This window comes from Tenrec ecaudatus, chromosome 4 (genome assembly GCF_050624435.1).
Source record: "Tenrec ecaudatus isolate mTenEca1 chromosome 4, mTenEca1.hap1, whole genome shotgun sequence".
Taxonomy (NCBI): Eukaryota; Metazoa; Chordata; class Mammalia; order Afrosoricida; family Tenrecidae; genus Tenrec; species Tenrec ecaudatus.
Window position 1 is genome coordinate 126,160,998 of NC_134533.1, and position 27,809 is coordinate 126,188,806.

The 27,809-nt window shown below is 39.9% G+C and overlaps 1 protein-coding gene across 3 annotated transcripts in view; it reads left to right on the forward strand.

The window, feature by feature from the left end:
• ULK2 (unc-51 like autophagy activating kinase 2) overlaps positions 1-27,809 on the forward strand; it is a 212,393-nt gene that overhangs the window by 145,587 nt on the left and 38,997 nt on the right. For all 3 annotated transcript variants that reach the window (XM_075546767.1, XM_075546766.1, XM_075546768.1), the window contains 3 exons: positions 635-921; positions 1,302-1,489; positions 4,765-4,874. In XM_075546767.1, coding sequence (XP_075402882.1) covers positions 635-921; positions 1,302-1,489; positions 4,765-4,874 — 585 coding nt within the window. The remainder of the gene's footprint in view (positions 1-634; positions 922-1,301; positions 1,490-4,764; positions 4,875-27,809) is intronic.

Consider the following 27,809-nt stretch of genomic DNA (forward strand, 5'->3'; position numbering starts at 1 on the left):
TTTGACCAAATATTTTCTTGTTGGGAACTTAGATATTTAAGATTTCAAATATTTCACTAATGAAACTGTCAAAATCATTGAAATGACCATATGCTTATTTTTAAACAAAACAAAATAAAATATAGCAAAGGTGATCTCTAATCTTTTCCTGTACATTTATTTTATATGGTTTTGAAATTTGCTTTATTTGAATGGAGGTTATTCTGAGTTAGCTTGAAAGTTTTAGTTACTGTGTCTGCATACTATTATGAAGTAGAAATCATTCAATACAGACATTTATTTTTATTAACCCCAACCATTAATTTTATTTTTCTCTCTGGTATGAATCACTCTTTACCATAATCTGAGTTGTTTGGGAGCTACTGATTTATACAGCTGATCTACCTAGCATCATGAAAATTCCATCTTCTGAGAATACCAATGATAATGAATTTATTATTGTTTTATACAGGATGCCAGAACTTAGTGTTGGTTTTTTTTTTACAACTGAGTTTTATACTAAGTAAACAATTTGTAGGATACCTCATGAAAACCAAGGCATTTCATTAAAATGCTCATTAAAAATTTTTTCTTCTAAGATATTTACCATGTGCTTCTTCACTTTGAGGTAATATTGCATTCATTTTCTTGGTAGGTTCTTCAGCACCACAGATTCAGTCACCACAATCTCTCTTACTGGGTGCTAGACTGCAGATCACTCCCACCCTCACCGACATCTATCAGAACAAGCAGAAGCTCAGAAAGCAGTACTCTGACCCTGTGTGCCTCTCTCGTGCCACAGCTGGGTACAGCTATACCCCTCAGCACAGTCGTCCTGGAAGCCTGGGAGCCTCTCCCACCAAGCACATGGGATCCTCTCCACGGAGTTCTGACTGGTTCTTTAAAACGCCTTTACCAACAATCATTGGCTCTCCTACTAAGGTGTGTTGGTTAAACCCTTTTGTAGGTCATGAACTAGTATAGTACTTTATGGAAAGGATTCATGATGAGAATAGTTATAATTTCATTAGCACTTGCTATGTGCCAGGCCCAGTGTTAAGACTTTTATTTACTGAGTGCTTTATATGCACTATTCTACTTTATCATCCAAAGAACATTATATTATTGTCCCTAATAAACAGAAAAAGAAATTGAGACATAGACCCACTGCCCATGGTCACACATGCTCTAAGTAAAAATGCTAATGTTTAAGTCCACGACTGCTTAACTTCACAATATATACTCTTGATTATTGTACCTTACAGCCTGACAGTTCTGCACATTTTTTGCATTATTATTAACTATTTTACATGTTTCTTTAGACCATAGCTCCTTTCGAAATCCCTAAAACACAAGCATCTTCCAACCTGTTAGCCTTGGTCACTCATCAGGAGCCAGCGGAAGGCCATTCTAGAGTTGAGAATCAGCCACAGGCATGCTCTCGTTGTCTCTCAGGGCAAGTTGATGAGAAGCAAAAGCCTGAACAGCAGAACAAGACATTATTTGGCAGGTAAGAGACTCTTTCTTTTTTTAAAAAAACATTTTATTAGGGGCTCATACAACTCTTATCACAATCCATACACATACATACATCAATTGCATAAAGCACATCTGTGCATTCTTTGCCCTAATCATTTTCAAAGCATTTGCTCTCCATTTAAGCCCTTTGCATCAGGTCCTCTTTTTCTCCCCTCCCTCCCCGCTCTCCCCTCCCTCATGAGCCCTTGATACTTTGTAGATTATTATTTTGTCGTATCTTGCCCTATCCGGCGTTTCCCTCCACCCCCTTCCCTGTTGTCTGTTCCCCAGGGAGGAGGTCACATGTAGTAATCGGTTCCCCCTTTCCAATCCACTCACCCTCTACTCTCCGAGTATCGCCCCTCACACCCCTGGTCCTGAAGGTATCATCCGCCCTGGATTCCCTGTGCCTCCAGCTCCTATATGCCCCAGTGTACAACCTCTGCTCTATCCAGACTTGCAAGGTAGAATCCGGATCATGGTAGTTGGGGAGGGGGAAGCATTTAGGAACTGGGGGAAAGATGTATTCTTCATCAGTGCTACATCACACCCTGACTGACTCATCTCCTCCCCTGCACCCCTCTGTGAGGGGATCTCCAGTGGCCGACAAATGGGCTTTGGGTCTCCACTCTGCACTTTCCCCTGCATTCACTATGGTAAGATTTTTTTTTGATGATGCCTTATACCTGATCCCTTTGGCACCCCGTGATCGCACAGGCTGGTGTGCTTCTTCCATGTGGGCTTTGTTACTTCTGATCTAGATGGCCGCTTGTTCACCTTCAAGCCTTTAAGGCCCCAGACACTATCTCTTTTGATAGCCAGGCACCATCAGCTGTCTTCGCCACATTTGCTTATGCACCCGTTTGTCTTCGGCGATCGGATCATGGAGGTGTGCAGTCAATGATATGATTTTTTGTTCTTTGATGCCTGATAACTCATCCCTTCGGGACCACGTAATCACACAGGCTGGTGTGTTCTTCCATGTGGGCTTTGTTGCTTCTGAGCTAGATGGCCGCTTGTTTATCTTCAAGCCTTTAAGACCCCAGACACTATCTCTTTTGATAGCCAGGCACCATCAGCTTTCTTTACCACATTTACTTGTTCACCCCCTTTGGCTTCAGCAGTTGTGTCGGGAGGGTGAGCATCATTGAATTCCAATTTAATAGAAGAAAGTATTCATGCATTGAGGGAGTGCTTGAGTAGAGGGAGTGCTTGAGTAGAGGCCCAAGGTCCTTCCGCCACCTTAATACTAAACCTGTAAATACAGACACATAGATCTATTTTGCCATCCATATATATATATATATATATTTTCATGTACATGTCTTTGTCTAGACCTCTGTAAATGCCCTTTGACTCCTAGCTCTTTCCTCTATTTCCCTTGACTTTCCTCCTGCCCCACTCTCATGCTCCATCCCCACCTGGGTTACAGCTATACCTCTTCTTTATGTAACCTTACCCTTGATCATTCCCTACCAGGCCTGCCACTCCCCCCTCACCACCAATTTGGATCCCATGTTGTTCCCTTGTCCCTGGGTTAGTTAAAACAACTTCCTTACCCCCCCCCACCTCCCTCCCCGGAACTAACTGGTTCTTGACTTATGGTCCATGATATGAACTGTTTCTTTAGAGTCTCTGAAAACCGCAGATGCTTCCTATAACTATAAATGAAGAACTCTACCTCCCTTGAATATTCTGCTTATACTTTTTATTTTGGTTATTGAAGTTTACCCCTACCCTGAATTTTTTGTTCTATATTTTTTGTCCCTTTGTTTCCTGGCTTCTCACTAACCCTTTCATAGCTTTGCTTAAGTCAGCCATTATATTTAAATATGTAGATTCTTTTTTAGGTGTATTGTTGTTAGGTACCTTTAAGTAAATGCCTATTAAAGAGAAAATAGAGGACACTCAAATCTATATCTGCCCAATGATAATTTTTATGAGGCAGAGTTCAGATATACCGCCACTCTCCAACCTTCTTTAACTTATTCTGACACCAACCATCTCTTCCTTGGCACTCTATATCTCTGCTGCATTCATAATCCATTGCAGTGGCCACACAGAACTTACAAACAATACTGAGGTTATGGAATTTATTACTTAAATAAACAGTTTACAAATTGTTAAGACTACAATTCTTTTGTCTATAGAACCTCTTTTCGGCTGTGCTGGCAGGCATGTTTCTGTGGTCCTTGGCGTCTCAACCATGTGGTCACTTGGCCTCTGCCTTGCTTGACCAAACTCCTTTAGCCTGATACATGCCCCAAAGTAGCCAGTTTTACTTGTTCATCGGCCAAGAAGCTATTGAGTCAGTTCATAAAGAACTTATGTATTGCTGGGGGAGGCGGGGGGAGAACTTATGTGTAACAGAACAAAACACTGCCAAATCCTATGCCATCTTCATAACAATAGTTATGTTTAAGACACTGTGTCAGTCTATCTTGTTGAAAGTCTTTTTTCTTTTATTCTGACCCTCTATTCTACCAAGCATGATGTCCTTCTCCAGGGACTAGGCCCTCCTAATAAAACGTCCAAAGTACGTGAGATGAAGTCTCTCCATCCTAATTTATGGAGAGCATTCTGATTGTACTTCGCCCATTTAGATGTGTTTGTTCTTTTAGCAATTCCTCAAATATTCAATATTCTTTGTCAAAAGCACAATTCTAAGGCACCAGTTCTTTTCTGATCTGCTTTAGTTACTGTCCAACTTTCACATGCATATGGAGCAATTGAAAATACGAAGGGTTGGGTCAGGTGCACCGAAGTCCTCAAAGAGACACATTTGTATTTGAACACTTTAAAGAGGTCTTTTCCAGCAGTGTAATACATCGTTGAATTTCTTTGATGCTGCTTCCCTGGATGTTCATTGTAAATCTTTGATATCTTTAATATTTGTATGTTTATCCTGATGTTGCTTATTAGGAAAAAAGTGTGCATAAAAGTTGTTTCCTTTCACCAGTGTGTATTGTGAGAAGCTACAGTCAATGGGGAAGAATGTAGCATCAAAATTGGAGGATATCTTGTTAACAACCTGCAATACATAGATGATTCAACTTTGCTGAAAGTGAAGAGGACTTGAAGTACTTAATTAATAAAAGACCAGACACTGTAGTCTTCAGTATAGACTACCCTTTAACATGAAGACAGAAAAATTCTTCACAGCTAAACCAATAATCAACATCACAATAAAGTGATACGATATTATAGTTGTCAAGGAACTCATTGTTAAATGTACTTTTCAATTATTAATATCGCTGTTCTTTTCAGATCTGTCAGTACAGGGAAATTATCAGATCAACAAATAGAAATACCCTTGGATGGGCAACTGCATCAGGGTAGCATGGACAGATTAAAGTCAGAATGGCCAATGGATATAGGTAAGAAAAAAAATCTGCTTTCTTTTTAGGTAGTTAATTGTTGCTATATTTTTGGCTTCTTACCTCTGATGTAACAAATTACCATGCCTTTCATGGCTTAAGCTACCACAGATGTTTTATTCTTGCAATTCTGGATAATGAATGTGAAATGGACCTCACTAGATTAAAATCAAATTGTCGAAGGGGTGTTTCTATTAGAGCTGCAAGGTGAAGAATCCATTTCTTTCAACCCGTTGGAGGCTATCTTCACTCTGGTTTGTGGCTGCCTTCCATCTTAAAAACCAACAAGAACTGTGGAGACTGTCTTGCCTCACTTCCACATTATAAGTGTAATTCTACTACCTGAAACTTAAGTGTTATATTTCTATAAAGATTACAGCCAAGAAAACCTCTCTGAGCAGCTTGACTGTATTATAACACATCAACAACAGCTTTATGTGATTACCCTGAAGCTGCAAGGTTAAGCTTATTTTATGATCTTCAGATTAGTAAAATAATTTCATTTACAATATTAATTCCCTCTTGTCAAGTAACATAATATGTTCAGAGTTCTAGGGATTAGAGCAGAGTATGGACTTTGGGGAGCCATTATTTTACTTTCCTGATACTACTGGCCATTTATGAATCTGTCAGCCCAGATTTCTTCACTTGGTTCTTTTCATCTCACCTACCTTCTCAAAAGCCCATTAAGACACAGACCTATTACCTATTTGGGGACATGGTTAATATCTTTATAATCAGCAGTCATCAGAAAGTTGTAAACATTAAGAGGGATTCTGACCACAATTGCTTAACCAGTAGGATAATATTGACCAAAAGACACACATGCTTCTGAGCCTATGTTACATAACAGGTAGGTTCTATAAAGAACCACAGATTGTGTAGTTACTCGAGGCCTTCTAGTCCCATCAATTATCCACATCTAGATTATTTAGACAGCTTAAAAAACAAAACAAAATAGACTTTAGACCCTAACCAGACTTTTTACACAAAATTTCTGGGGGTGAATTATATGAATGTGTACATTTAATTCACCACATCGCTGTCAGTTTTTCATACTTCCATGGCTTGCATGCTGCCAGAAGGTATTTTAAATACCTCTAGGGTCACCCAAGGTGATTAGGTTTCAGTGGAGCTTTCTGAATAAGAACAGAATATGAATAAGAAATGTGCTGTCCCTTCTGAGAAATCAGCCACTGAAAACATCATGAATAGCATCAAAATGCTGTCAGATATATTGCCAGATGAAGAGCCACTCCATTTAGAAGACACTCAGACTAGAACTGGGAGAGAGTTGCCTCCTAAAAATAGTAATAATGATATGGACAGAATAAAGCTTTTGGAACCTTCATTTGCTAATGGGGTGTGAGGCAACACCAGCCATTCATTACTGTGTTTGACCGGCTGACTACAGAAACTAATCCAAGGACACTTATCTATATGAGAGGTACCCAAAAAATAACTGGAATTTGTTTTTCAAAATTATGTATTAATTTTTTTACAAACCAACCTTATCACCTTCAAAATACTCTCCATTACACTTAATACATTTGTCAAATCTGCAATTCCATTCTTAGAAACATTTTTCAAACTCATCCGTTTGGATGGCTGACAGCACTTCTCTCATTTTTTTTCTTCACCTCTTCTCCATGGTCAAATTGCTGTCATTTCATGTCCCTGTTCATTCACGGAAATAAAAAGAAGTTGGACGGAGGAGGTCAGGTGACTAAGATGCGTGGAGCAAAATAGGCATGCTGTTTTTGCCACAAACTGGTGTGCTGAGATGGCTGCATGAACAGGTGCATTCTCATGGTGGCAAAGCCTGTCCCCCGTCTGCCACAAATCAGGCTTTTTTTCCCCACACTGTTACACAATCATTTCAGAAACTCTAAATAGAAAGGTTGATTAACAGTCTGGCATGCTGGAATTAACTCCAAATGCACTTTCCATCCCCCTCCCCCACCAACTTCTAAAAACCAAATGAGCATTGTCTTGATCTTTGATTTCATTTGAGGAGTTTATTTTTTTGGTTTGGTTTGGTTTTTTTTGTGTGTGTGTGAGTTAACGATGTTGTCTTCCATTGGCTTGACTGATGGTTTCTTTCAAGGGCGTAAAAATAGCACCATGTCTTATCACCAGTAATGGCCTTTGAAAAAAAAACAAAAAACTCTGGGTTGCTTCAGAGCTGTTCTTGCAAAGTACAGCATATTTCCACTGGATGCTTTTTTCCCTGGTCAATCAGAACCCAAAAGCACAAATTTTGCCGTGACCTTTCTCATTCCCAAATCTTCTTTTAAAATTTACTGAACCTACCTCAAGATAGCCCAGATAACTTCCCCATCTCTTCAATGGTCCATTGTCAGTCTCTGAGCAAAAGTGCATGAATTTTGTCAACATTTTCGTCCATTCGGTAAGTTGACAGATGTCCAGAACAAAGTTTGTCATCAATAGACATTTCACTTTGTTTGAAACAAGAAAATCACCTTTACACTTGAGTTTTTCCTAGTAAGATGTGTTCAGCATCGCAACAGTTTCTGCAGCATTGGTCCCAAGCAGGAAACAAAATGTCATAGCCACACGCTGTTTTCTTAAATTGGCCATCACAAAAAAATGAAGTTTGAATGAAACTGCTTTTGTGAAAAAATTCACTGTGACCAGAGAAAACCTTCACAGGCGATGCCTCTGGGTGCATTAACTCAGAGTGAGTTGCTTGATGCTTGCCTAGTGGGAAAAATGTGGACTTCGAGAGCTCTGCCCAGGGGAACTTTTTCATTAATTATTTTTTGGGATACCCCCTTGTATATATGTAAGAGCTTTATATCAAACAGTAATTGTATATCAAGAAAACATCCCAGCCCAGTCCAGATCAAGTCCATAAGTGTGATATTAGTTTGGAAGTCCCATGCTAGTCCATAAATCTCTCTTCAGACTCATGCAGCCACATGCAGTGATGCGGAATGCAGGAAGGTCATCGAGCAGTGGGTGAAAAGCTTTGTGGATCTAATGGCAGTGGCAGCATCACAGGGTTGGCACAGGTCTCAACCACAATGCTTGCTTAGGTCTCAGCGTGGCTCCACGTGGCTTGTCAACAGGAAGGTGAAGCAGAGAGAGAGTGTGGACTACCTCTACAGAGAAAGAGAGGAAGTTCCCAGAATTCTCATTAGAGGGCCCTGCCTACAAGGATGCATCATAAGCTGTGACCCAATTGATAGGCTAGACTCCACCCCTACACTTATTTATCAAGTTGGCATGAAAGTATATAACTACCACACTTACTAAATTAAAAGTGAACTATATGAAGTGTGAAACTAAGAACACTGGGAGTAAAAAATGAAATGAGATGCATAAAGATTGATATTCTAGGCATTAATGATCTGAAGTAGACTGGTTTTGGCCATTTTGAATAATAATGATTTACTATGCTGGGAATATCAAATTCAGGGGAATGGTATCCAATTGATTATCAAAAACTTCATTTTAAAATCTATCTTGAAGTATAATGCTGTCTGTGTTAGGATGATCTCTTTCCATGCAATTAAGGAGATCCAGTTAATACAACTGTTATTCAGATTTATGCATTTAACGCTAAAGTTGCTACTGCTGCTGCTGTTAGGTGCCACCAAATTGGTACTAACTCATGTACAACAGAATGGAACACTACCTGGTCCTGCACCATCCTCACGATTGTTCTTGTTTGAGCTGATTGTTATAGCTATCTTTGTCAGTCCAGCTTTTTTAGGGAAATAAAGCTGTTGATAAATAAATTGAGGAATCCTACAACTTCTTCAGTCTAAAATTGATCAAACCTGCAATTAAGATACATGAATAATTATTGGTGTTTGGAATGTGAAAGTTGAGGGGAAAAGATGTAGAAAGAGTAGTTGTGAAATATAGCCTTGATAATAGAAATGAAGCTTGAGATTGTATGATAAAATTTTTCAGGACCAATGATATCTCTGCTGCAAATACCTTTTTTTTTTTTTTTTACAACATAAGGGTGAGTACATATGGACCTGGCCATACAGAATACAGGGATCAAATTGACTATGTCTGTGAGAAGAAATGGTAAAGAAGTTCAATGTTAGCAGCCAAAAGAAAACAAGAGTAGACTCTGAAATTGTTCATATGTAAGTTGAAGATGAAAAATTATCTTGAGCATATCCCAGGTGAATTTCAAGAACATCTCAAAAACATATTTGACACACTCAGCATTAATGACAGACCTGATGACAGGATGCCATCAAGAACATACATGAAGACAGCAAAAGGTCACTAAAAAGAAAGAAACATGGAAGTGGATATCAGAAGAGACCCTGAAACTTGCTTTTTTTTTTTTTTAATTGTGAACTAGGTGGCAGGGAAACTAGCTCTTGACCTTAGAGTACATAAAGCAAATGGAAGAAGTACTGAAGTGAAAGAGCTGAACAAAACGTCAAAGGGTAGCTCTAGAAGATACAGCAAAGTATTCTAGTAAGTACTATCGTAAAATGTGTAGGGCGTGGAGTTAGGAAACCAAAAGGAAGAACACACTCACCTTATCTCCATTGGAAAGAACTGAGGAAAAACTTAAGCCTTGAGTTGTGTACTGTCGAAGGAGTTGGTGGATGGTCAGGATATTGAGTGCTACGGGAGCGTGAACTAGATGGGAGGGATACACAAAGTGACTGTGCCGAAAATAATTGGTTGGCATTCCAAAACCAATTATACCAAAGGAAAAAGGCCAAGCTGTACTTGAAGGCATTAGTAATAAAAAAGGGTCCAGGAATTGATGGAATGTCAATAAAAAATTATCGACAAGCTTTTGAAGCCCGGAAGCACTCATTCAACTATGCCAAGAAATATGGTAGACAGCTACATATCCAACTTACAAATCTGTATTGGCACCCATTCCAAAGAATATCATTAATATCACATGGAAGTAAACTTTTCTTGAATATCATCCAACAGTTAACAGCAGTACATTGACAGGGAATGGCCAGAAAGTAAGCTGGATGCGGAAGAAGGTATGGCATGAGGGATATCATTGCTGATGTCAGATGGATTTTGGTTGAAGCAGAGAAAGCCAGAAAGATGTTTACTTTTTTATTGACTATGCAGAGGCATATAGCTGTGTGGATCATAACAAACAATAACATTGAGAATAATGGGTATTCCAGAACATTTCATCATGCTCATGCAGAACCTGTACATGGATCAAGAGGTTATCTGTGCTGACAGAACAAGAGAATGTGGTTTATTTAGGGTTGTATCCTTTCATCATACTTCCTCCATCTGTGTGCTGAGCAAATAATCTAAGAAGCTGGACTATATAAAGAAGAATGTGGTCTCAGGTCTGGAGGGAGGCTTATTAACAACCAGTGATATGCAGATGACACAACCTTGTTTGCTGATAGTGATGCAGAATTTAAGCACATTCTAAAGATTAAGGCCTTTGTGTGAGGCTGGGTTGTGTAAAGAAACAAAACCATTGACACACATCTATATATAACAAAAAGCTTTATATCAAGAAGTAATTATAAAACTTTGTTATACATAGATGTGTGTCAAGAATTAAAATTGGCTAAATTAATGACACTATAAATGTGTAGTGGTTATGTTTGGGGCTGCTAACCACAAGGTCAACATTTTGAAACCAGCATCCAGCTCTACAGGGGAAAGATGATGCTTTCCATTCCTGTGAAGATTTTCAGGCTCTGAGACTCAACAGAGACAGCTCAACCCTGCTCTATAGGGTCGCTTTGAGTCAGCATTGACTTGAAGGGAGAGTCACTTCCTCAGAGGATGAATCAGACACATATGTAAACTAGAGCTATATGAATGGATTTAGGGCTCACGCCATTTTAGTCCCAATCTAAGAACAAGTTCTTATGACAGGGCTCTGCTTGATGCTCACCCTCATGAAGAGATCACTGAAAGTATAGGTGGTAAAGCAAAGTGTGGTTTAAAAATCGGATAATGCCCAGCTATCAGAAGGACCAGTGTCGGGGGTCTTAAAGGCTTGTCTTCACACAGCAGCTAAATGAGGTATCAACTTAGTCCTCACCTAGAAGCACTAAGAAGCACACCAGCCTGTGTGAGCCAAGAATTGTAAATAATATCATCCAAATCTGAAGGAGAGAATTGCATCAGAGCTTAAAAAGTGAACACTTAGTTTGCAGAAAGCCACAGATGACAGTAGAAGCTCGCAATCCATTTTCAGGGTCCACACGTGGATTTCGCTCCAGTGATTCCCCTCTGATCATAGTTGAGGGATTTGAATAGCCCTGTTATCAGACGGAGAGCATTCTAATGTCGAGTATGGAAGAAGTAGTTAGGTTAAAATGTAATATCTTATCATTTGATCTCCCTTTGATCCATTTTAAAGCTATTTTCAGTTTAAAAAGAAAAAAAACTGAATGGGAAATATGCCTGGAAAAGCTCCTGATGAATGCTCTGGCCATGGACCTGGGAGAGGAACAGCCTCACCAACATGCGTGAGGCATTGGACAGTGGATGGTTGCAGATATAGTTAGATTAAAATTTAGCAACCCTATCATTTAATCTCCCTTATCAAACATTTAAATTTGTTCAATATTTTCTGATTTCTTTTTGATGGAAGTTTTTTGTTTTGTTTTTCAATCATTTTATATGGGACTCTTATAGCTCTCATAAGAATCTATATATCCATTATGTCAAGCACATGTGTACATATGTTGCCATCATCCTTTGCAAAACATCTTCTTTCTACTTGAGCCCTGTGTATCAGCTCCTCCTTTATTTCCTCCCTCCCCTCCCCTCCCACCCTCACGAATCCTTGGAAAATTATAAAGTATTGTTATTATATTCATATCTTACAACATCTGCTATTGATGGAATTTTTTATCTCTTTACTTTGTTATTCTTGTTAGTTTGTTGGTATTTGTTTTTTTAATGTTTTTCTGTATGAAATATAGGATTGGTATATCTATGCATTATGGTTTCTTGGGGGGTATGGCAGGTGAGGTTGTGGGAAATGAGCTAATAACAATGAGTACAAGAATGAAGAAAATGTTTTAAAACTAGTGATTTTTGTACAACTTTTCTTAATGTGATCTAACTACTGAATTGTATGTTATTTGAATTATATGTCAATAAAACTGTAGGAGGAAAATAAAGCAGTAATTATATATCAATAAGACCCAGGCCCCCTCAAGTCCATAAGTCTGATTCTAGTCTATCAGTCCTTCTTTAGACTCAGAAAACCACATGCAATGACATCACATGGAGGAAGATCACAAGCTGGTGGGTGCAGAGTCATGGGGATCCAAGGTCAGTGGAAACATGGCAGCTCTCAGGGTGCATGGCAGAGTCCCAGTAAGCAGAAAGGTGAAGGGAAAGAGAGAGAGAGAGAGAGAAAGAGAGAGATGTTTCCATTCCTCCATTTTAAGAAGGTCACACCTCCACAGAGGCATCCTCGGGCCATGTCCTGATTAACAGGTTGGATTCCACCCCTGCACTTTGATATATCCAAAAGAATATTGTAGGAATACATAGATAGCAAGAAGAAAGTTAATTCCAGCAAAATTTTTATTTTAACATGGTATCTTTCATAATTAAGTACATATCCATTAATTCAATAAAGAAAGCAACAATTTGGCAATGTTCCAAAAATAAAATTATTTATAGCAACATTTATTTGTTTGAAATATTTCCCTAACAATGACCTTGTATTGAATTATAAAGTAGTATATAATTTCAATAAAAATGGGAGATAAATAAGATGAAATGTGAAACGATGTCTTCTCTGTCCCTAAGCCATTTCCATTCTCCAGTGGGTGATAATGACTGCTAACCAATTTTTATGTGCCTTCCAGAAATATGGATAGATAGATAGATAGATAGGTTTGTACTTGATTTTTGTTGCTGCATAATATTCAGTATGATTTGCAAAACTAGTTCTCTATTCATAGGTACTGTGGCCATTAAATATATACTTAACAGTGTTATTAGCATTAATTCATAAATCATACAATGTAATAGTTTATCTTACAATGAATTATACGGTCATCACCACAATTAATTTTAGAACTTTTTTTCCTTCTTGAACTCACTATTATTAGCTCTCCATTTCTCTCCAACTTTCCCTGTCAGTTACAGTCTCCATAGATTTACCTATCCTGGATTTCATATTTAAAAAGAAAAATTTTTTAACAATGACAATCCCAAAGTAAAACAAAAACTTCAATCAAAAGGGAAGCAGAAAATATTAAATACTAGAACAAATTTAAAATGCATCAAAGGGGAATTAAAATAAAAAGGGGCTAAAATTGAACCTAACTGCATCTGCCATAATCTACTTTCTAATGTATTCTGTCTGGTAACAAGATTATTCATATCCCTACTCTGTCAACAAAGGGCATTTATCAAAGGCTAAATCCACGTTTACTTCCCCTTCACTTTTTAAATAAAAAAAAATTAACAGAAACAACTTTAGAATGGGTCAAAGGGGAGATCAAATGATAAGCTATTACATGTCAACCTAATTACTTTTTGCTATAATCAACTTTACAGTGTTCTCTGTCTGATAACACACCTGTTCACATCTCTCACCTATAATCAGAGGACCCTGCAATTGGGTGTTGGGCTTCAACTGTCATCCATAGCCGTTTGCAAACCAGGTGTTCACATTTTAAGCTCTGGATTTCCCTCTTTTGGATTTGGATTTTATTTTTCACAATCCATGGATCACACACACTGGTGTGCTTCTGTGAGGGCTGATTTACCCCTCACTCAGATGACTGTTATTTAAAGACAAGCCTGGAATACCCCAGACTATTCTTTCTGATAGCCAGGCACTTTCTAGTTTTTCACCACACTTTGTTGTAGCACCAATATCTTCAGTGGTCTCTTCGTGAGGGTGAGCATCAAGCAGACCCCTGTCATAAGAACTTATTCTTTGATTGGGGCTAAAATTAAGTGTGAGCCCCAAATGCATTCATAGATTTATGGTGTATATGTTTCTGGTTCACTTTAGAGAATCATTGTCATTTTGTGTTAGAGAACATTATTAATCATCTCCCTGGGTCATAAGAAAATTTGATTAATATTGCCATAAATTTAACTAATGGTATAGAATTGAAAACATTATTGAAAGAAGGGAAATTATACAAGTACACACCAACTACAGAGTGAAATGCATGAATTGTTGACTTCTATAGGTTAAACTACTAAGTGACTGAACACTACACAATGAGGGTTGGTGTTAGGGCAAAACTTTCAATAATATGCATTCACAATAACAGAGATACACTACCAGATACATATTATACTAAAGCAAGAAGGGTATTAAAATAGTAAGTGTATGAGTTAAGTGTATGGCAGTCCTGGCTCAACATTCATAGGGCAACCTCAAGGCAAGAGATCCAAACCAAAGGCCAGTGACCACCAGTTCTATGCCCCTGTGACAGCAGTCCTCTGCCTTTTCTCATACTAGAGAGTTTCAGCCTTAAGTACCAGGGCTACAGGTGAGTTTGAGATAAAACTTGGTTCACTTAGTGGGGTTTCTACATCGACTCCTTCTGGTATGGCCTATGAAGGATATTGTGCATATCAAAAGAAGAGTGTAAAGTCCCAGTTATCTATATCACACAGCCTGGTTCGCCAACGGCTGCATAAGTCAAAAGTATCCAATTAGGAGCATATAGTACAAGACAATTTTCCCTTTGGGTTCTATATAAGTATTGTTAAACATCTTTTCCAAATGGAATGGTTTTTCATCCTGCTACCAACAAAAATGTAATTTCCTTCTCCGAAACATATTTTGCCCTCCCCACATCTTGACTTGAATTTTCAGTAAGGTTTCCTTATCACTCTGGTAGGAGTGGCTGTTGGTGGCACCTTATCACAAATTTGTATGGCAGCAACTGAATGTTCTCTCTCCCCACATCTTGAAAAACTGACCCCAGCTGAGGTGATGCCTCCTCTCTCGAAGTGGTTTTTAAGATCTACATATAGAGGGGGTTATCCTGGATGGTAGGCAGATTGTCTGCCTCATTGCTCGAGAGACCCAATGAGAAGATTACATGACCTCATAGCAAAAGCTTGCCTTTGTCTTAGTGTCTGTCCTTATAGTAGTGGGCTTACATGATATTTATCTTTTGTGATAGACTAACAACTTAGAATAATGGTCTTGACATGTTTCATGGTTTCATTGTTGTTTTTCTAGGGCTGCATAGTATCCCATTTTTTGTGAGTACCAGTTTCTTTCTCCATTCTTCTACTGAGAGGAATTTGGTCTGTTTTCGGCTTCTTGATATTCTGTATTGTGCTGCAGTGAACATGGAGGTATATACAAGTACAGGTATTGCTGGATCGTATGGTATTCCTGTTGCCAGTTGTTTTAGGTATTGCTTTTCCGATGGCTAGTAGTCATGAGCATTTTCCATGTGTTTGTTCTCAATTTGAGGGTAATTTTGATGAACTTTTTGTTCAGGACTTTTGCCCACCTTTTAGTTAGATTATTTTATTCTTATCAAGGTATTGCAGAATTCTATAGATTTTAGTGATAAGTCCCTTGCCTGTTATGTCATTGGTAAAGATTTTTTTCCCCAATATATAACCTCTTAATGTACTCTTGAGAAAGTATTTTGATGTGCATAAGTGTTTTGTTTTTAATTGGTCCCAGTCATCTGTTTTGTCTTCCACTCTGTAGTCACTGTATGCCCTGCGATAGGGCCCTTAAGTCTGGCCCAGTTTTGTCATTGATGATCTGGATAGCTCTGGGGTTTGCATTTATGTCTCTATTCCTTCTTGACTTCATTTTTGTTCATGAAGTAAAGTATTATACTTGTTTTATTCTTGTTCAGGTGGAAATACAATTTTTCGAGCACCGTTTGTGGAAGAGGCATCCCTTTCCCATTTAATAGTTTTTGGTCCTTTGTGGAAAATCGGTTGTCGATAGGTAGATGCTTTTATTTCTAGATTTTCTGTGCTGTTCCATTGGTTCATGTGTCTATCATTATACCAGTCCCAGATTTTTAACTACAGTGGTTGTGTAAATTAATGTTTTGAGGTAGGGTAGTACATGCCCTCCTACTTTTTCTTCTTTTTGAGGAATTCTTTGCTTATCCTAGGTCTCTTTCCTTCTTCATTTGAAGTTGATAATTAGTTTCTCCATTTCCTTACAGAAAGTTGAGATTTAGATCAGAATTGCATTAGATTTTAAAACTGCTTTAAGTAGTATGGCATGTTTTAAAATCTTTTTGGGGGGCTCATACAACTCTTTTCACAATCCACACATAACATAAATTGTGCAAAGCACATTTATGCATTCGTTGCCCTCATCATTCTCAAAACATTTGCTCTGCACTTAAGCCCCTGGCATCAGCTCCTCATTCCCCCCCCCTCCCTGCTCCCCTCTCCCTTATGAGCCCTTGATAATTTATAAATTATTATTTTGTCATATCTTACACTATCCAACGTCTCCCTTCACCCACTTTTCTGTTGTCTGTCCCCCAGGGAGGAGGTGACATGTAGATCCCTGTAATCAGTTTCCCCTTTTTACATCCCACATTCCCTCCACACTCCCAGCATCACCACTTTCAACACTGGTCCTGAAGTGATCATCGGTCCTGGATTCCCTGAGTTTCCAATTCCTATCTTTACCAGTGTACATCCTCTGGTCTAGTCAGATTTGTAAGGATCATGATAGTGGGGGGAATAATTTAGGAACTAGAGGAAAGTTACATGTTTCATTATTTTAGTCACATTAAAAAATCATTTTATTAGGGGTTCATACAACTCTTATCACAATCCATACATACATCAATTGTGTAAAGCACATTTGTACATTCATTTCCCTTGTCATTCTCAAAACATTTGCTCTGCACTTAAGCCCCTGGCATCAGTTCCTCATTTTTCCCTTCCCTCCCTGCTCCCCCCTCTCTCAGGAACCCTTGATATTTTATAAAATATTATTTTTAATGTTTCATCGTTACTACACTGCACCCTGAGTGGTTCATCTCCTCCCCGCAACCGTTTTGTAAGGGGGTGTCCAGTTGCCTGCAGATGGGCTTTGGGTCCCATGCCGCACTCCCTCTTATTCACAATAATATGAATTTTTTGTTTTTTGATGCCTGATACCTGATCCCTTCGACACTTCGTGATCACACAGGATGGTGTGCTTCTTCCATGTGGGCTTTATTGCTTCTGAGCCTGCAAGCCTTTAAGACCCCAGGCGCTGTATCTTTTGGTAGACGGGCACCATCAGCTTTCTTCACTACATTTGTTTAGGTACCCGTTTGTCTTCAGCAATCGTCTTGAGAAGGTGAGCTTAGAATGATATGTGTTTTTGTTCTTTGATGCCTGGTAACTGATCCCTTTGGCACCTCGTGCTCATACAGGCTGGTAGTATGGCATTTTAACAATATTAAGTCTTCCTATTTGTGAACACCGGATGTTCTGTGTAGGTCTCTTTTGGTTTTTTGTATTAATGTTTTATATTTTTCTTTTTGCAGGCCTTTTGTCTCTTTGGTTAGGTTTATTCCTAGGCACTTAATTTTTGTGTGCCTATTGTAAGCGATACTGTTTTCTTGATATCTTTTTTAGAGATCTCATCACTGGTTTATTGGAATCTGATTGCTTTCTGCTCACTAATGTTGTATTCTGCTAGTTAACCAAATCGCTCAATTGGTTCCAACAGCCTTTTTATGCAGTCCTTGAGTTTCTCTTTATATTAAATCATATCATCTGTTATTTGTAGAAGAGCTTCAGTTTATCATTGACTATGCATCATTGACATGCATAAGGAAAGGCAACACAGATTAAATGTCAGAGACAGTTTTATTGGAGGAAACCCAAGGGGGGCCTCTGACCTGAGTTAAAAGGCCCTCTTTGTACAGACTATCAGGGTTTTATAAGAATAGTCAAGGGGTGTTATTATGGGTGGGGGTGTGTGAGTTGGCCAATTCAGGGAATTAGGGTCATTACTGAATAAGTTTCTTCAGGCAGGTATCCTTGCTGTCTATGCAAAAAAATCACCAAGAAGGATATTTCTGCAGGCTGGGGTTTCTGTGAGTCATTCTCCCTACATTCCCAGCTAACAGGTAGTATAAAAGGATCAGAGATGTCAGTGTCTATCTGGCTGTATCTTGCTGAATTTGAGCATCCTGGGGCTACTCGCCACCTGTGTGGCTGGGCCTAAATCAGGTGAATGTTTTAGGGTTTGTCTTAAACTAGGAGTTGGAATTGTGGTATAATCTTCCTGTTCATAGCTTTGTGACTAGACCTACAATATGATGAGACAAAAACAATGAAAAAATATATTACTACTATGAGGGTGTGAATTGTTTGTAACATAGGACTGACTAGAGTAACGGGTACAGACCAGTCTCACTGGATGGGTGCTATTATAAAAGGTGCCAAGAGCCTTCTGCACAGTAATTCAAATGGACTGATCTTTAAAAGGTTTTGGTGCGGAGGGCTCTGAGTTATTATAGCAAAGCAATTGGTGACATGTAATGCACATCTGCTGTCTTTCTGCAGCTAGTTTTGTGAGGGTATTTTTAGTGTGCTGTTCATTCTTGTGGCTTTTCCTGAAGATTGTGGCTAGAATGGGATGTAAAAGTGCCGGGAAATTCATAGCACTTTGACTGTGGTTTGGATGATTTCAGATTTAAATTCTCTGCTCTTGCTGACTTTTACATTACATGTTAAGCTATCACCAGATGTGAAAATTCTCATTTTTAACCTACCAGCAGCAAAGAGTTGTTTCTAAGATGAATTCCTTGTTTTTTCTGGCTCAAGCAAGCACCAACTTTCAAGGCTAATCCAACCATTTAAGGGAGTAGGGGGAGAAGAGGCAGATTCCTTCTCCAATTAGAGGTGAAATTCATTCACCCTTCTGCTCAGGTTTTTGCTTTTTTAAAGGGGAGTCTTAAGTTTTAGATAGGTTCACACTAGAAAGTACCTTTCTGTTTATTATTGACATTGTCCAGAGCTTGAATTAGCTTTATGTGAGTTAGATGCACTCATAGTTTAAATCTGTGGACTTTCGCTGCTCAGTCAAGTCTCTTAATGCTTCTACAGAAGATGCCCTTGCTATACATGAACTCAAATGGTGCTACCTTTGAGATAGAATGACTGGAGGCTTTAATTCTAGAAACAGGTGTGAAAGTCATCTGAACTCTTAGTTTGAATAAGAAATCTTTTCTCAAACTTGAAGCAGAGAATTCAGGAACAATTAAAATCTGTTGTGAAAATAAAGAGCCCTCTCAGGTGCAGGGCAGAGGTGAGGTAAGAAATGCCTTAGTTGGTAGCCCATTAATGGCAACAACATTAAGGTAGGAGGAAATCAAAAGGTTACCAAATGATTTTAGTGTCAAATGTGCAGCCCTCATGTCCAGAATAAAGTGGATGGACTAACTGAAAATTTACACACACCCAGTTCCTCAAGATTGGTGTCGCGACAGTCTGTGTGATCACGAGGTATCGATAGGATCAGGTATCAGGCATCAAAGACCCAGAACAAAAAATCATACCACTGTGAATGAGGGGGAGTGCAGAGTGGAGACCCAAAGCCCACTGGTAGACAATTGGACATGCCCTTACAGAAGGATCACAGGGAGGAGATGAGCCAGCCAGGGGGCAGAGTAACAATGATGAAACATACAGCTTTCCTCTAGTTCTTTAATGTTTCCATGTCCTGAAAGCCCACACTGGAAACAGGTGGAAGGCTTCCCATCTTCTCCTGTTGCTGGGAGGAACTCCTCTACGATACACTGGGCATGGGCCAAGCTTCCCACAGCCATAACCGACACGGTGGAGACTTTGGACACATATTGATCACAGTAGCAATTCTAATAATTTTAGCTCTTTGGTATTCTTTGTTTTACTTTTCTCAATCCTCATTGTTGTACAGTATGGTTGCTGCTGTTAGGAGCTCATTTGGGTCAGTTTGAGGTCCCATAGCTTTATGTTGAAATTTCTTGGAATGTCTGGAGTAGACTCATTAATAAAATGGGTATTTAAAAAAATTCCTTCAGGTGTTTCTGGACTTACATTGTTAAATTTCTCAATCTAAGTGTCTTTCATTCCTTTTATGAAGTTTTGCTTATAATCTTAGCTGGAATGTCACTTGAATTTTTACTTCTACCAAGCAGACTGCACACAAAAAGAGAAGGGCCCTGGGTACCTTCAGTTTGTTTCTCCAAGGCTGTCTTACAGCTGCTGCTGAGAAACAACCATGGCGAAGCGATAAGGTGTGCTTTGTGGTCAGTTCTGGCACTGTGCCTTAAAGGGGAGGAGTACCCTGGAGGAGATGTTTCTCAGGGGATTTGACAGTTATAAACTTGGGAAACAAGTTTTCCTTATGTCTGGTATGGACTGGAAAATGAATTGGAAATGCAGGTATGTTCTTTTGTCAGGGGTTTCAGGATCAAGGCGATAAATTTGACCATGGCATTGGTGGTGCTGGCTGTTGTCAAATGCTTTTTCTGCATATATAGAAATTATCATGTGGTTCTTATATTTTTCTTATCAATGTGGTTTGTATTATTGATGGAATTTTGGATGTTAAACCATCCCTGCATCCCTGCGATGAATCCTAACTGATCCTGTTGGATGCTGCGTTTTATATACTTTTGCATTCTATTGATCAATATCTTCTTGAAGATTTTTGCATCTGTGTTCATTAGAGATATTGGTCTATAGTTCTCTATTCCTGTGGGATCCTTGCCCTGTTTCAGGATCAAAGTTATGCTGGCTTCGTAAAATGAGTTTGGGAGTTTGCTATCCTTTTCTCCTCTCTGAAATACTTTGTGGAGCATTGGTGTCAGCTCTTCCCTGAATGCTTTGTAGAATTCTCCAGTGAAGCCATCTGGTTTGGGAGCTTTTTTGTTGGTAGCTTCTTGATAACCATATCTATTTCTTCTTTTGCTATGGGTTTGTTTAGGTTCTTGACCTCTGTCTGGGATAGTCTAGGGAGGAATTGTTTTTCCAAGTATTTGTCCATGTCTTCCACATTGGTGAACTCATTAGAGTACATACTTTCATAGTACTTTGTGATTATCCTTTTAATCTCATTAGGGCCTGTTGTGATTATCCCTGTTTCATTCAAGGTGCTGCAAAGTTTGCTGGGCTGGAAGAAACAGGTGCTGCTGGGTGATGCAGGGGTTGCCAGAAGCCACCAAGCAGGAGAAATGGTGGGCAGAAAGTGTGGGCGCTGATCACTGTGGATGGTGAGATGCTGGAGCTAAGATAAGCTGAGGCACCCTGGAAGTGGTGGGGCTGTGCCCCATTGACAGGGTAGACGCAACTATGTGGGAGTGGAGGTGTTCTAGGCACTAGTGCTGGATGCATGCAGTGTAGGCAATCAAACCTGCTGTGGGTTCAGCCCTGGAAACCCTGGGCGGCTACTGGGAGGGACCCAGAACTTGCAGGTGGAATCGTTGCTAGCCCCATGTAAGGAGGGGAATCGTGGGAGCTGGGTGCAACTCTCCCAGGTAGGAGCCACGAGTGGACAACTGCTATGTGGTGGTCAGACCCGGCCTTGGGGAGCTCTACCCAATAGCCGTCCTGTTCCTGGGGCAGCGCCCAAGCCATGGGATGGATGGGGGAAGGCACTGGCTGGTGGCAGGATGCACAAGGGTTGCACAGCCGGTGGGAATTCCCTGATATATGGCCCCAGGTCTCTGGGGCTTGAAATAAATCAGATGTAAGGCAAGGCCCCCTCTTGGATAGGGAGGAACCCTAATAGGGACCTTTCCACTCACTAGAACACTTCCACTTGACCTCCCGGACACCAGACTCACCGGAGCTCCTCTTATGGCTTGCTTACCTTGACGCCATCTTGACCGGAACTTCCTAAAGTTTTTTTAAGGTTAGGAAACAAAAAAAAGTCTCATTCGTATTCTTTAATGTTGTGTAGTATTCCATTGTGTGTATGTACCATAGTTTATTCTTTCATTGATAAGCATTAGGCTTTTTCTATCTTTATAGGTATTTTAAATAGTGCTGTGATAAACATTTTATATATATATATATTCATAATTATAGCTCTTAAATTTCTCTAAGATATATACCAAATACAGGGATTTCTGGATCATATGATATGTCTATTTCCAACTTTTAAAATGAACTTCCATACTATTTCCACCAACAGTATATGAGTATACGAGGGTTCAAATCTCTCAACATCGTCACTGATATTTGTTGTTTTTTGAAACTATATGCTTAATGTTGGAGTGAGAAGATATCTCATTGTTTCTTTGCTTTGCATCTCTAATGAATAATTTTTTAGAACATTTTTGGCTGCCTGAATGCCTTTTTGGTGAAGTGTCTGTTCATATCCTCTGACCACTTGGATTATTTGTCTCTTTCTTGTTGAGGTATTGAGAGCAATGTGATGGTTTTGTATATTTGCTCTTAATAATGTTGAGGACGTTTTCTTCTATTTCTGTTTTGAGCATTTTAATCAGGAATGGGTGTTTTATTTTTTCCAAAAGCCTTTTCCATGTCAATTAATATGTCAGTATTCTTTCTTTTTTTGTATTCATGTGATAGACTATATGAATTATTTTTCTAATGTCTAACCATCATTGCATCTGTGGTCTGAATCACATTTGGTCATTCCATACTTATTGTATATACTTGAGTACAAGCTGACGCAAATATCAGCCAAGGCACCTCATTTTGCCACAGAAACTGCATTAAAAATGTGCTGAAAAGCTTGGCTTATACATAAGTATATACAGTACTACTATTTTGATATGTTGTTACTGATTAGGATATTGATGAGAATTTGGCGAGGGGTGGAGAGGTGGAGACAAAATGGTTTATTTGTTTCTTAGTAATGGCACCTTTGGGGAAACATACAAAAGGGGGGTGGCATGAGTGATTGAAATACCTTCGGGAAGAACCTGGAGCTTTTCAGAATCTTGTCCCTCTCCACATTAGGTGTGTGAAAGGGCAAAGTGGTGGGGGGTGCAGGTATGATTGATAAAAAGATAATGCCCTTTCCGTCCCTTTTCTTGGCTTTGAAATTGGGGGTGCAAAACCTTACCCCGAGGATGGTATCCTGGCACTGAGCACTGTACCGTGCCTTCTTCAGGGTGCCCTGATGGGTCTTGGTGCCCCCTTCACACACACTTAAGCTCTCAAAGTTGTAATTGCAGTCAGCTCCTTTCACTTTCAGGGTACTTGGCACACTGGCTGACGAGCCTCCCTTCATCTTTTCTTTGTTTTTTGGCCACTGTGGAAGTGAGCAACAGGCCAGAGAGGAGCAGGAAGGCACAATGCTGCATCTTGTTGCCCACATAGTGATCTATACAAAAATTTCTTTTAGAAAAATTAATAAAAGACCAGTCCTAGTGAGATGGAGATTAAAGCTGTCCCAAATGTCAATCTTTTCCAAAATGCTATGCCACTCGATTGTCCCTGATCTCAACCACCGCACCTTCTATTAGCATTTTCCCTCACTTCAAGTGTGAAGTTCACATGTCTCTTTGGAAGATCTTCTGCATGTACAAGTCTGCAAAAGAAGCTGGTTAAACAAGTCAGGAAGACAGAGGACACAAAGATGGCTTTGATGGCAATGCGAGTTTTTTTGGTTTTGTTTTTTTAACATTTTATTGGGTGCTCTTACAATTCTTATCACTATCCATACGTACATCCATTGTGTCAAGCGCACATGTACATTTGTTGCCATCATCATTCTCAAAACATTTGCCTTACACTTGATCCCTTAATATCACCTGCTCATTTCCCCCTCCCTCCCCACACCCCCCTACCTCATAAACCCTATCATTCATAAATTATTATTATTTTGTCATATGATAAACTGTCCAACATCTCCCCCTGCCCTCTTCTCTGCTGTCCATCCCCCAGGGAGGAGGCTATATGTAGATTCTTGTAGCCAGTTCCCCCTTTCTACCCCACATTCTCTCCACCCTCCAGGCATCGCCACTCTCACCACTGGTGTTGAAGGAGTCATCTACCTTGGATCCCTGTGTTTCCAGTTGCTATCTGTACCAATGTACATCCTCTGGTCTAGCCAGATTTGTAAGGTAGAATTGGGATCATAATAGTGGGGTGAAGGAAGTATTTAAGAACTAGAGGAAAGTTATATGTTTCATCGTTGCTTCCCTGAACCCTGAGTGGCTCATCTCCTCCCCACAACCCTTCAGTAAGGGGGTATCCGATTGGTTGCCGATGGACTTTGAGTCTCCATTCTGCACTCACCCATTACCGATGGGCTTTGAGTCTCCACTCTGCACTCAGAAATTTATATTGATATGATTTTTTGTTCCTTGATGTTTGATACCTGGCCCCTTCAAGATCTCATGGTCACATAGGCTGGTGTGTTTATTCCATGTGGGCTTTGTTGCTTCTGAACTAGATGACCATTTGTTTATCTTCGAGCCACCAAGATACCAGATGCTGTATCTTTTGATAGCCAGGAACCATCAGCTTTCTTCACCACCTTTGCTTATGCACACATTTGTCTTCATTGATCCTCTCAGGAAGGTGGGCACCCACTGATATGATTTTTAGTTCTTTGATGTCTGATAACTGGCCCCATCTAAACCTCGTGGTCAGACAGGCTGGTGTGCTTCTTCCATGTGGGCTTTGATGCTTTCAAGCTAGATAACCGCTTGTTTATCTTCAAGCCTTTAAGACCCCAGGCGCTATATCATTTGAAGGATGGGCACCATCAGTTTTCTTCACCACATTTGCTTATGCAAACATTTTTTTTCAGCAATCGTGTTGGGAAGGTGTGCATCCTGGAATGCCAATTTAATAGAACAATGTGTTCTTGCATCGAGTAAGTGCTTGAGTGGAGGCCCAAAGTCCATCTGCTGACTTAATACTAAACCTATAAATATATGCACAAATATCTGTTTCCTCACACTCTTATATAAGTATATTTATGTATGTACATTCTATTCTTTAGACCCCTGTAAATACCTTTTGTCTCCTAGTTCTTTCCTGTATTTCCTTTTACTTGACTCTGTTCCACTATCATGCTCAGCCTTCATTTGGGTTTCAGTAAGTTCTCTTGGTTACCTTGCTCTTGCTGAATCCCTACCAGGCCGCTCACACCCTCCTTACCACTGATTGTAGATCACTTGTTGCTCCCATGTCCCTGTGTTGGTCAGCACCACCTCCATCCCCCCTCCTCCCCCTCTCCATGTCCCCCCGGAACCATTGGTCCTGTTGTTTTCTCCTCCAGACTATTCATCCAGTCTTTCATGTTTACATAGATCTGTAGAGATAATAATATGCACCAAAAATCAAGCCATAGCAAGATAGGCGATGGTGAGAACACAACGATGACAACAAAAAAAGGAAACCAATTACCCATAGAAGAATAAATTAATTAAAAGAAAAAAATTTAGAAAGAGAGAAAAACCTGTAAATAGATCAATGTCTGATTTCTGATCTCTAGGCGTGTCCTTCAGTCAGGTCCCATGGGGTACCATTCTTTGGCCCCAGAGTCTGTCCTTTGTATTCCCTCAGGCTCCCTGCTCTGCTCCCACGGTTGCTCTCCCGCCCACTTTTAGTGGTTTGCCTCGGTGTGCCAGGGCCAGTCTTGTCCAGTCCTGACACGAGTCTCCAGTGTTGTCCCCTTAGGGCCCTGGGCTATCAAGGGACGGCGTGTCTCATAGTAGGATCAGTCATACTGTCCACTCTGTCCATTGGCTCTTCAGAGCGGGGATATCGTCCTCCAGGCCTGATGGGCTAGGATGTGCTCCACTCTCTCTTCCTCCCACTTAATTTGTTCCCATTTGCTCTGATCAGACATGCACCTCTCCCTTAGCTGCAGCTTCAGTGCCGTCTTATCAAGTAAATTCTTCTGGGGGGAGGGGCAGTTGTCCATGTACCTGATATGGGGGCCGAGCCCTCAGGCCACGCCACTGGCTCCGCACTCCTTGCTGGCACGCTGCATTTGTGTGGCACCGTCATTATATCTGGTCCCTCTTTCCCTGTGGAGACACAAATAATACCCTCCCCTTGTGTCTGTCAGCGCCCTAGTCTCCAATCACACGTCTTTTTTCTTCCTTTCCCCTCTCCTCCCTCCATCCCCTTTTTAGTTGGCTAGCAACCTGGACTTTGTCTGGCCCCTGCCATACTACGTGGACCTCACCCCTGGAGTGTTTGTAAACAGTAGGTTTTTCCCTGTGTCCCTTTTGCACTTACCTTTCTGTTACATATATAAACTTAACTCAGCGGACTCATGTTATACTTGTCCTTTTGTACTTGGCTTACTTCACTTAGCATAATCTCCTCTAGTTCTTACAGTGCGGTGATATGCTTCATGTGTTCATCACTGCTTTTTAGTGATACATAGTACTCCATTGTATGTATGTACCTCAGTGTTTTAATCCATTTGTCTGTTGATGGGGATTTGGGTTGTTTCCAACTCCTAGCAATTGTGAACTGTGCTGCAATGAACATTGGAGCACAGATGTCTGGCCATGGTTTTAGTTTTTTTCTTGCCTCTTCTGGGTATATGCCCAGTAGGGGGATTGCTGGGTCTTATGTTAACTCAATGTCCATCTGTTTTAGAAATCGCCAGATCGATTTCCATAGTGGCTGTATATACCTACAGGTCCACCAGCAGTGGATAAGAGTTCCTATCTCACCACAGCCCCTCCAACACTTGTTGCTTTCTGCTTTTTTGAATTGGGCTCCTTTGAGGGTGTCAGGTGGTATCTCATAGTTGTTTTGATTTGCATTTCTCTTATGGCTAATGATCGGGCACATTTTCTCATATGTTTATTGGCCAATCGGATTTCAGATTCTGTGAAACTTCTGTTCTGGTCCTTTGCCCACCTCCTCTTATTGTAAGCTTTTCTCTTATTGTAAGCTTGCAAAGTATTGTAGATTTTAGTAATAAAGCCTTTGTGTGATGTCTCATTGTTAAAATGTTTTCCCAGTTGATGGACTCTCTTATTACTATCTTGATGAATTCTTTCAATGTACACAGGTGTCTTACCTTCAGTATATCCCACTTGTCTATTTGTGACTCTGTATTTGTATCCTTCACTATTTCTGATAGCCTATATATTCCCTGTGCCAAGGTTCTCAGGTTTATCCCATTTCCCTCATTAATGGCCCTAAGTGTTTGGGGTTTTATCTCAAGGTCCGTGATCCACCTTTTGTTTATTCTTGTACATGGAGTGAAGTAAGGGTCTTGCTTCATTTTTCTGTAGGTAGATATCCCTATTTCCAGCATCATTTATTGAAGATGGCATCTGCTTCCCATTTAATATTTTTGGGTCCTTATCTAAGATCAGTTGCCTTTATGCTGATGTATTTATTTCTGGGTCTTCTGCTCTTTATCATTGGTCTGAATATCTGTCATTATGACAGTATCACACTGTTTTGACTACTGTGGCCATATAGTATGTGCTGAAATCAGGTAGAGCCAGCCCTCCTCCCATTTGTCCTTTTTCTTAAGGAGTTCTCTGCTACTTCTGGGCTTATTCCCTCTCCATATGAAGTTGTTAATCTGTTTTTCCAGTTCTTTGAAGAAGGATGGTGATATTCATATAGGGATAGAATTGAACTTATATAGTGCCTTGGGCAGAACTGACATCTTCACTATATTCAGTCTGCCAATCATCAAGCATGGGATATTCTTCCATGTGTTGAGGTCACTCTTGATTTCTTAAAGTAGTGTTTTATAATTTTCCTCATACAAATCTTTTATTTTTTTAGTCAAGTATATCCTTAGGTATTTCAATTTGTTCCCTTGAGCATTATATAGTACCCCTCCTTTCTCTTGTTATTGCCTGTGTCTTGAGGTTCATTTGGTCAGATATTAAGATCGCTACCCCTGCTTTTTTGTCGTACTATTTGCTTGGTATATTTTTCTCCAGCCCTTAATTCACAATCTGTTTTTGTCTGTAAGCTTCACATGAGTCTCCTGGAGGCAACAAATCCATAGGTTATGTTTCCTGAGCCAGTCTGTTAACC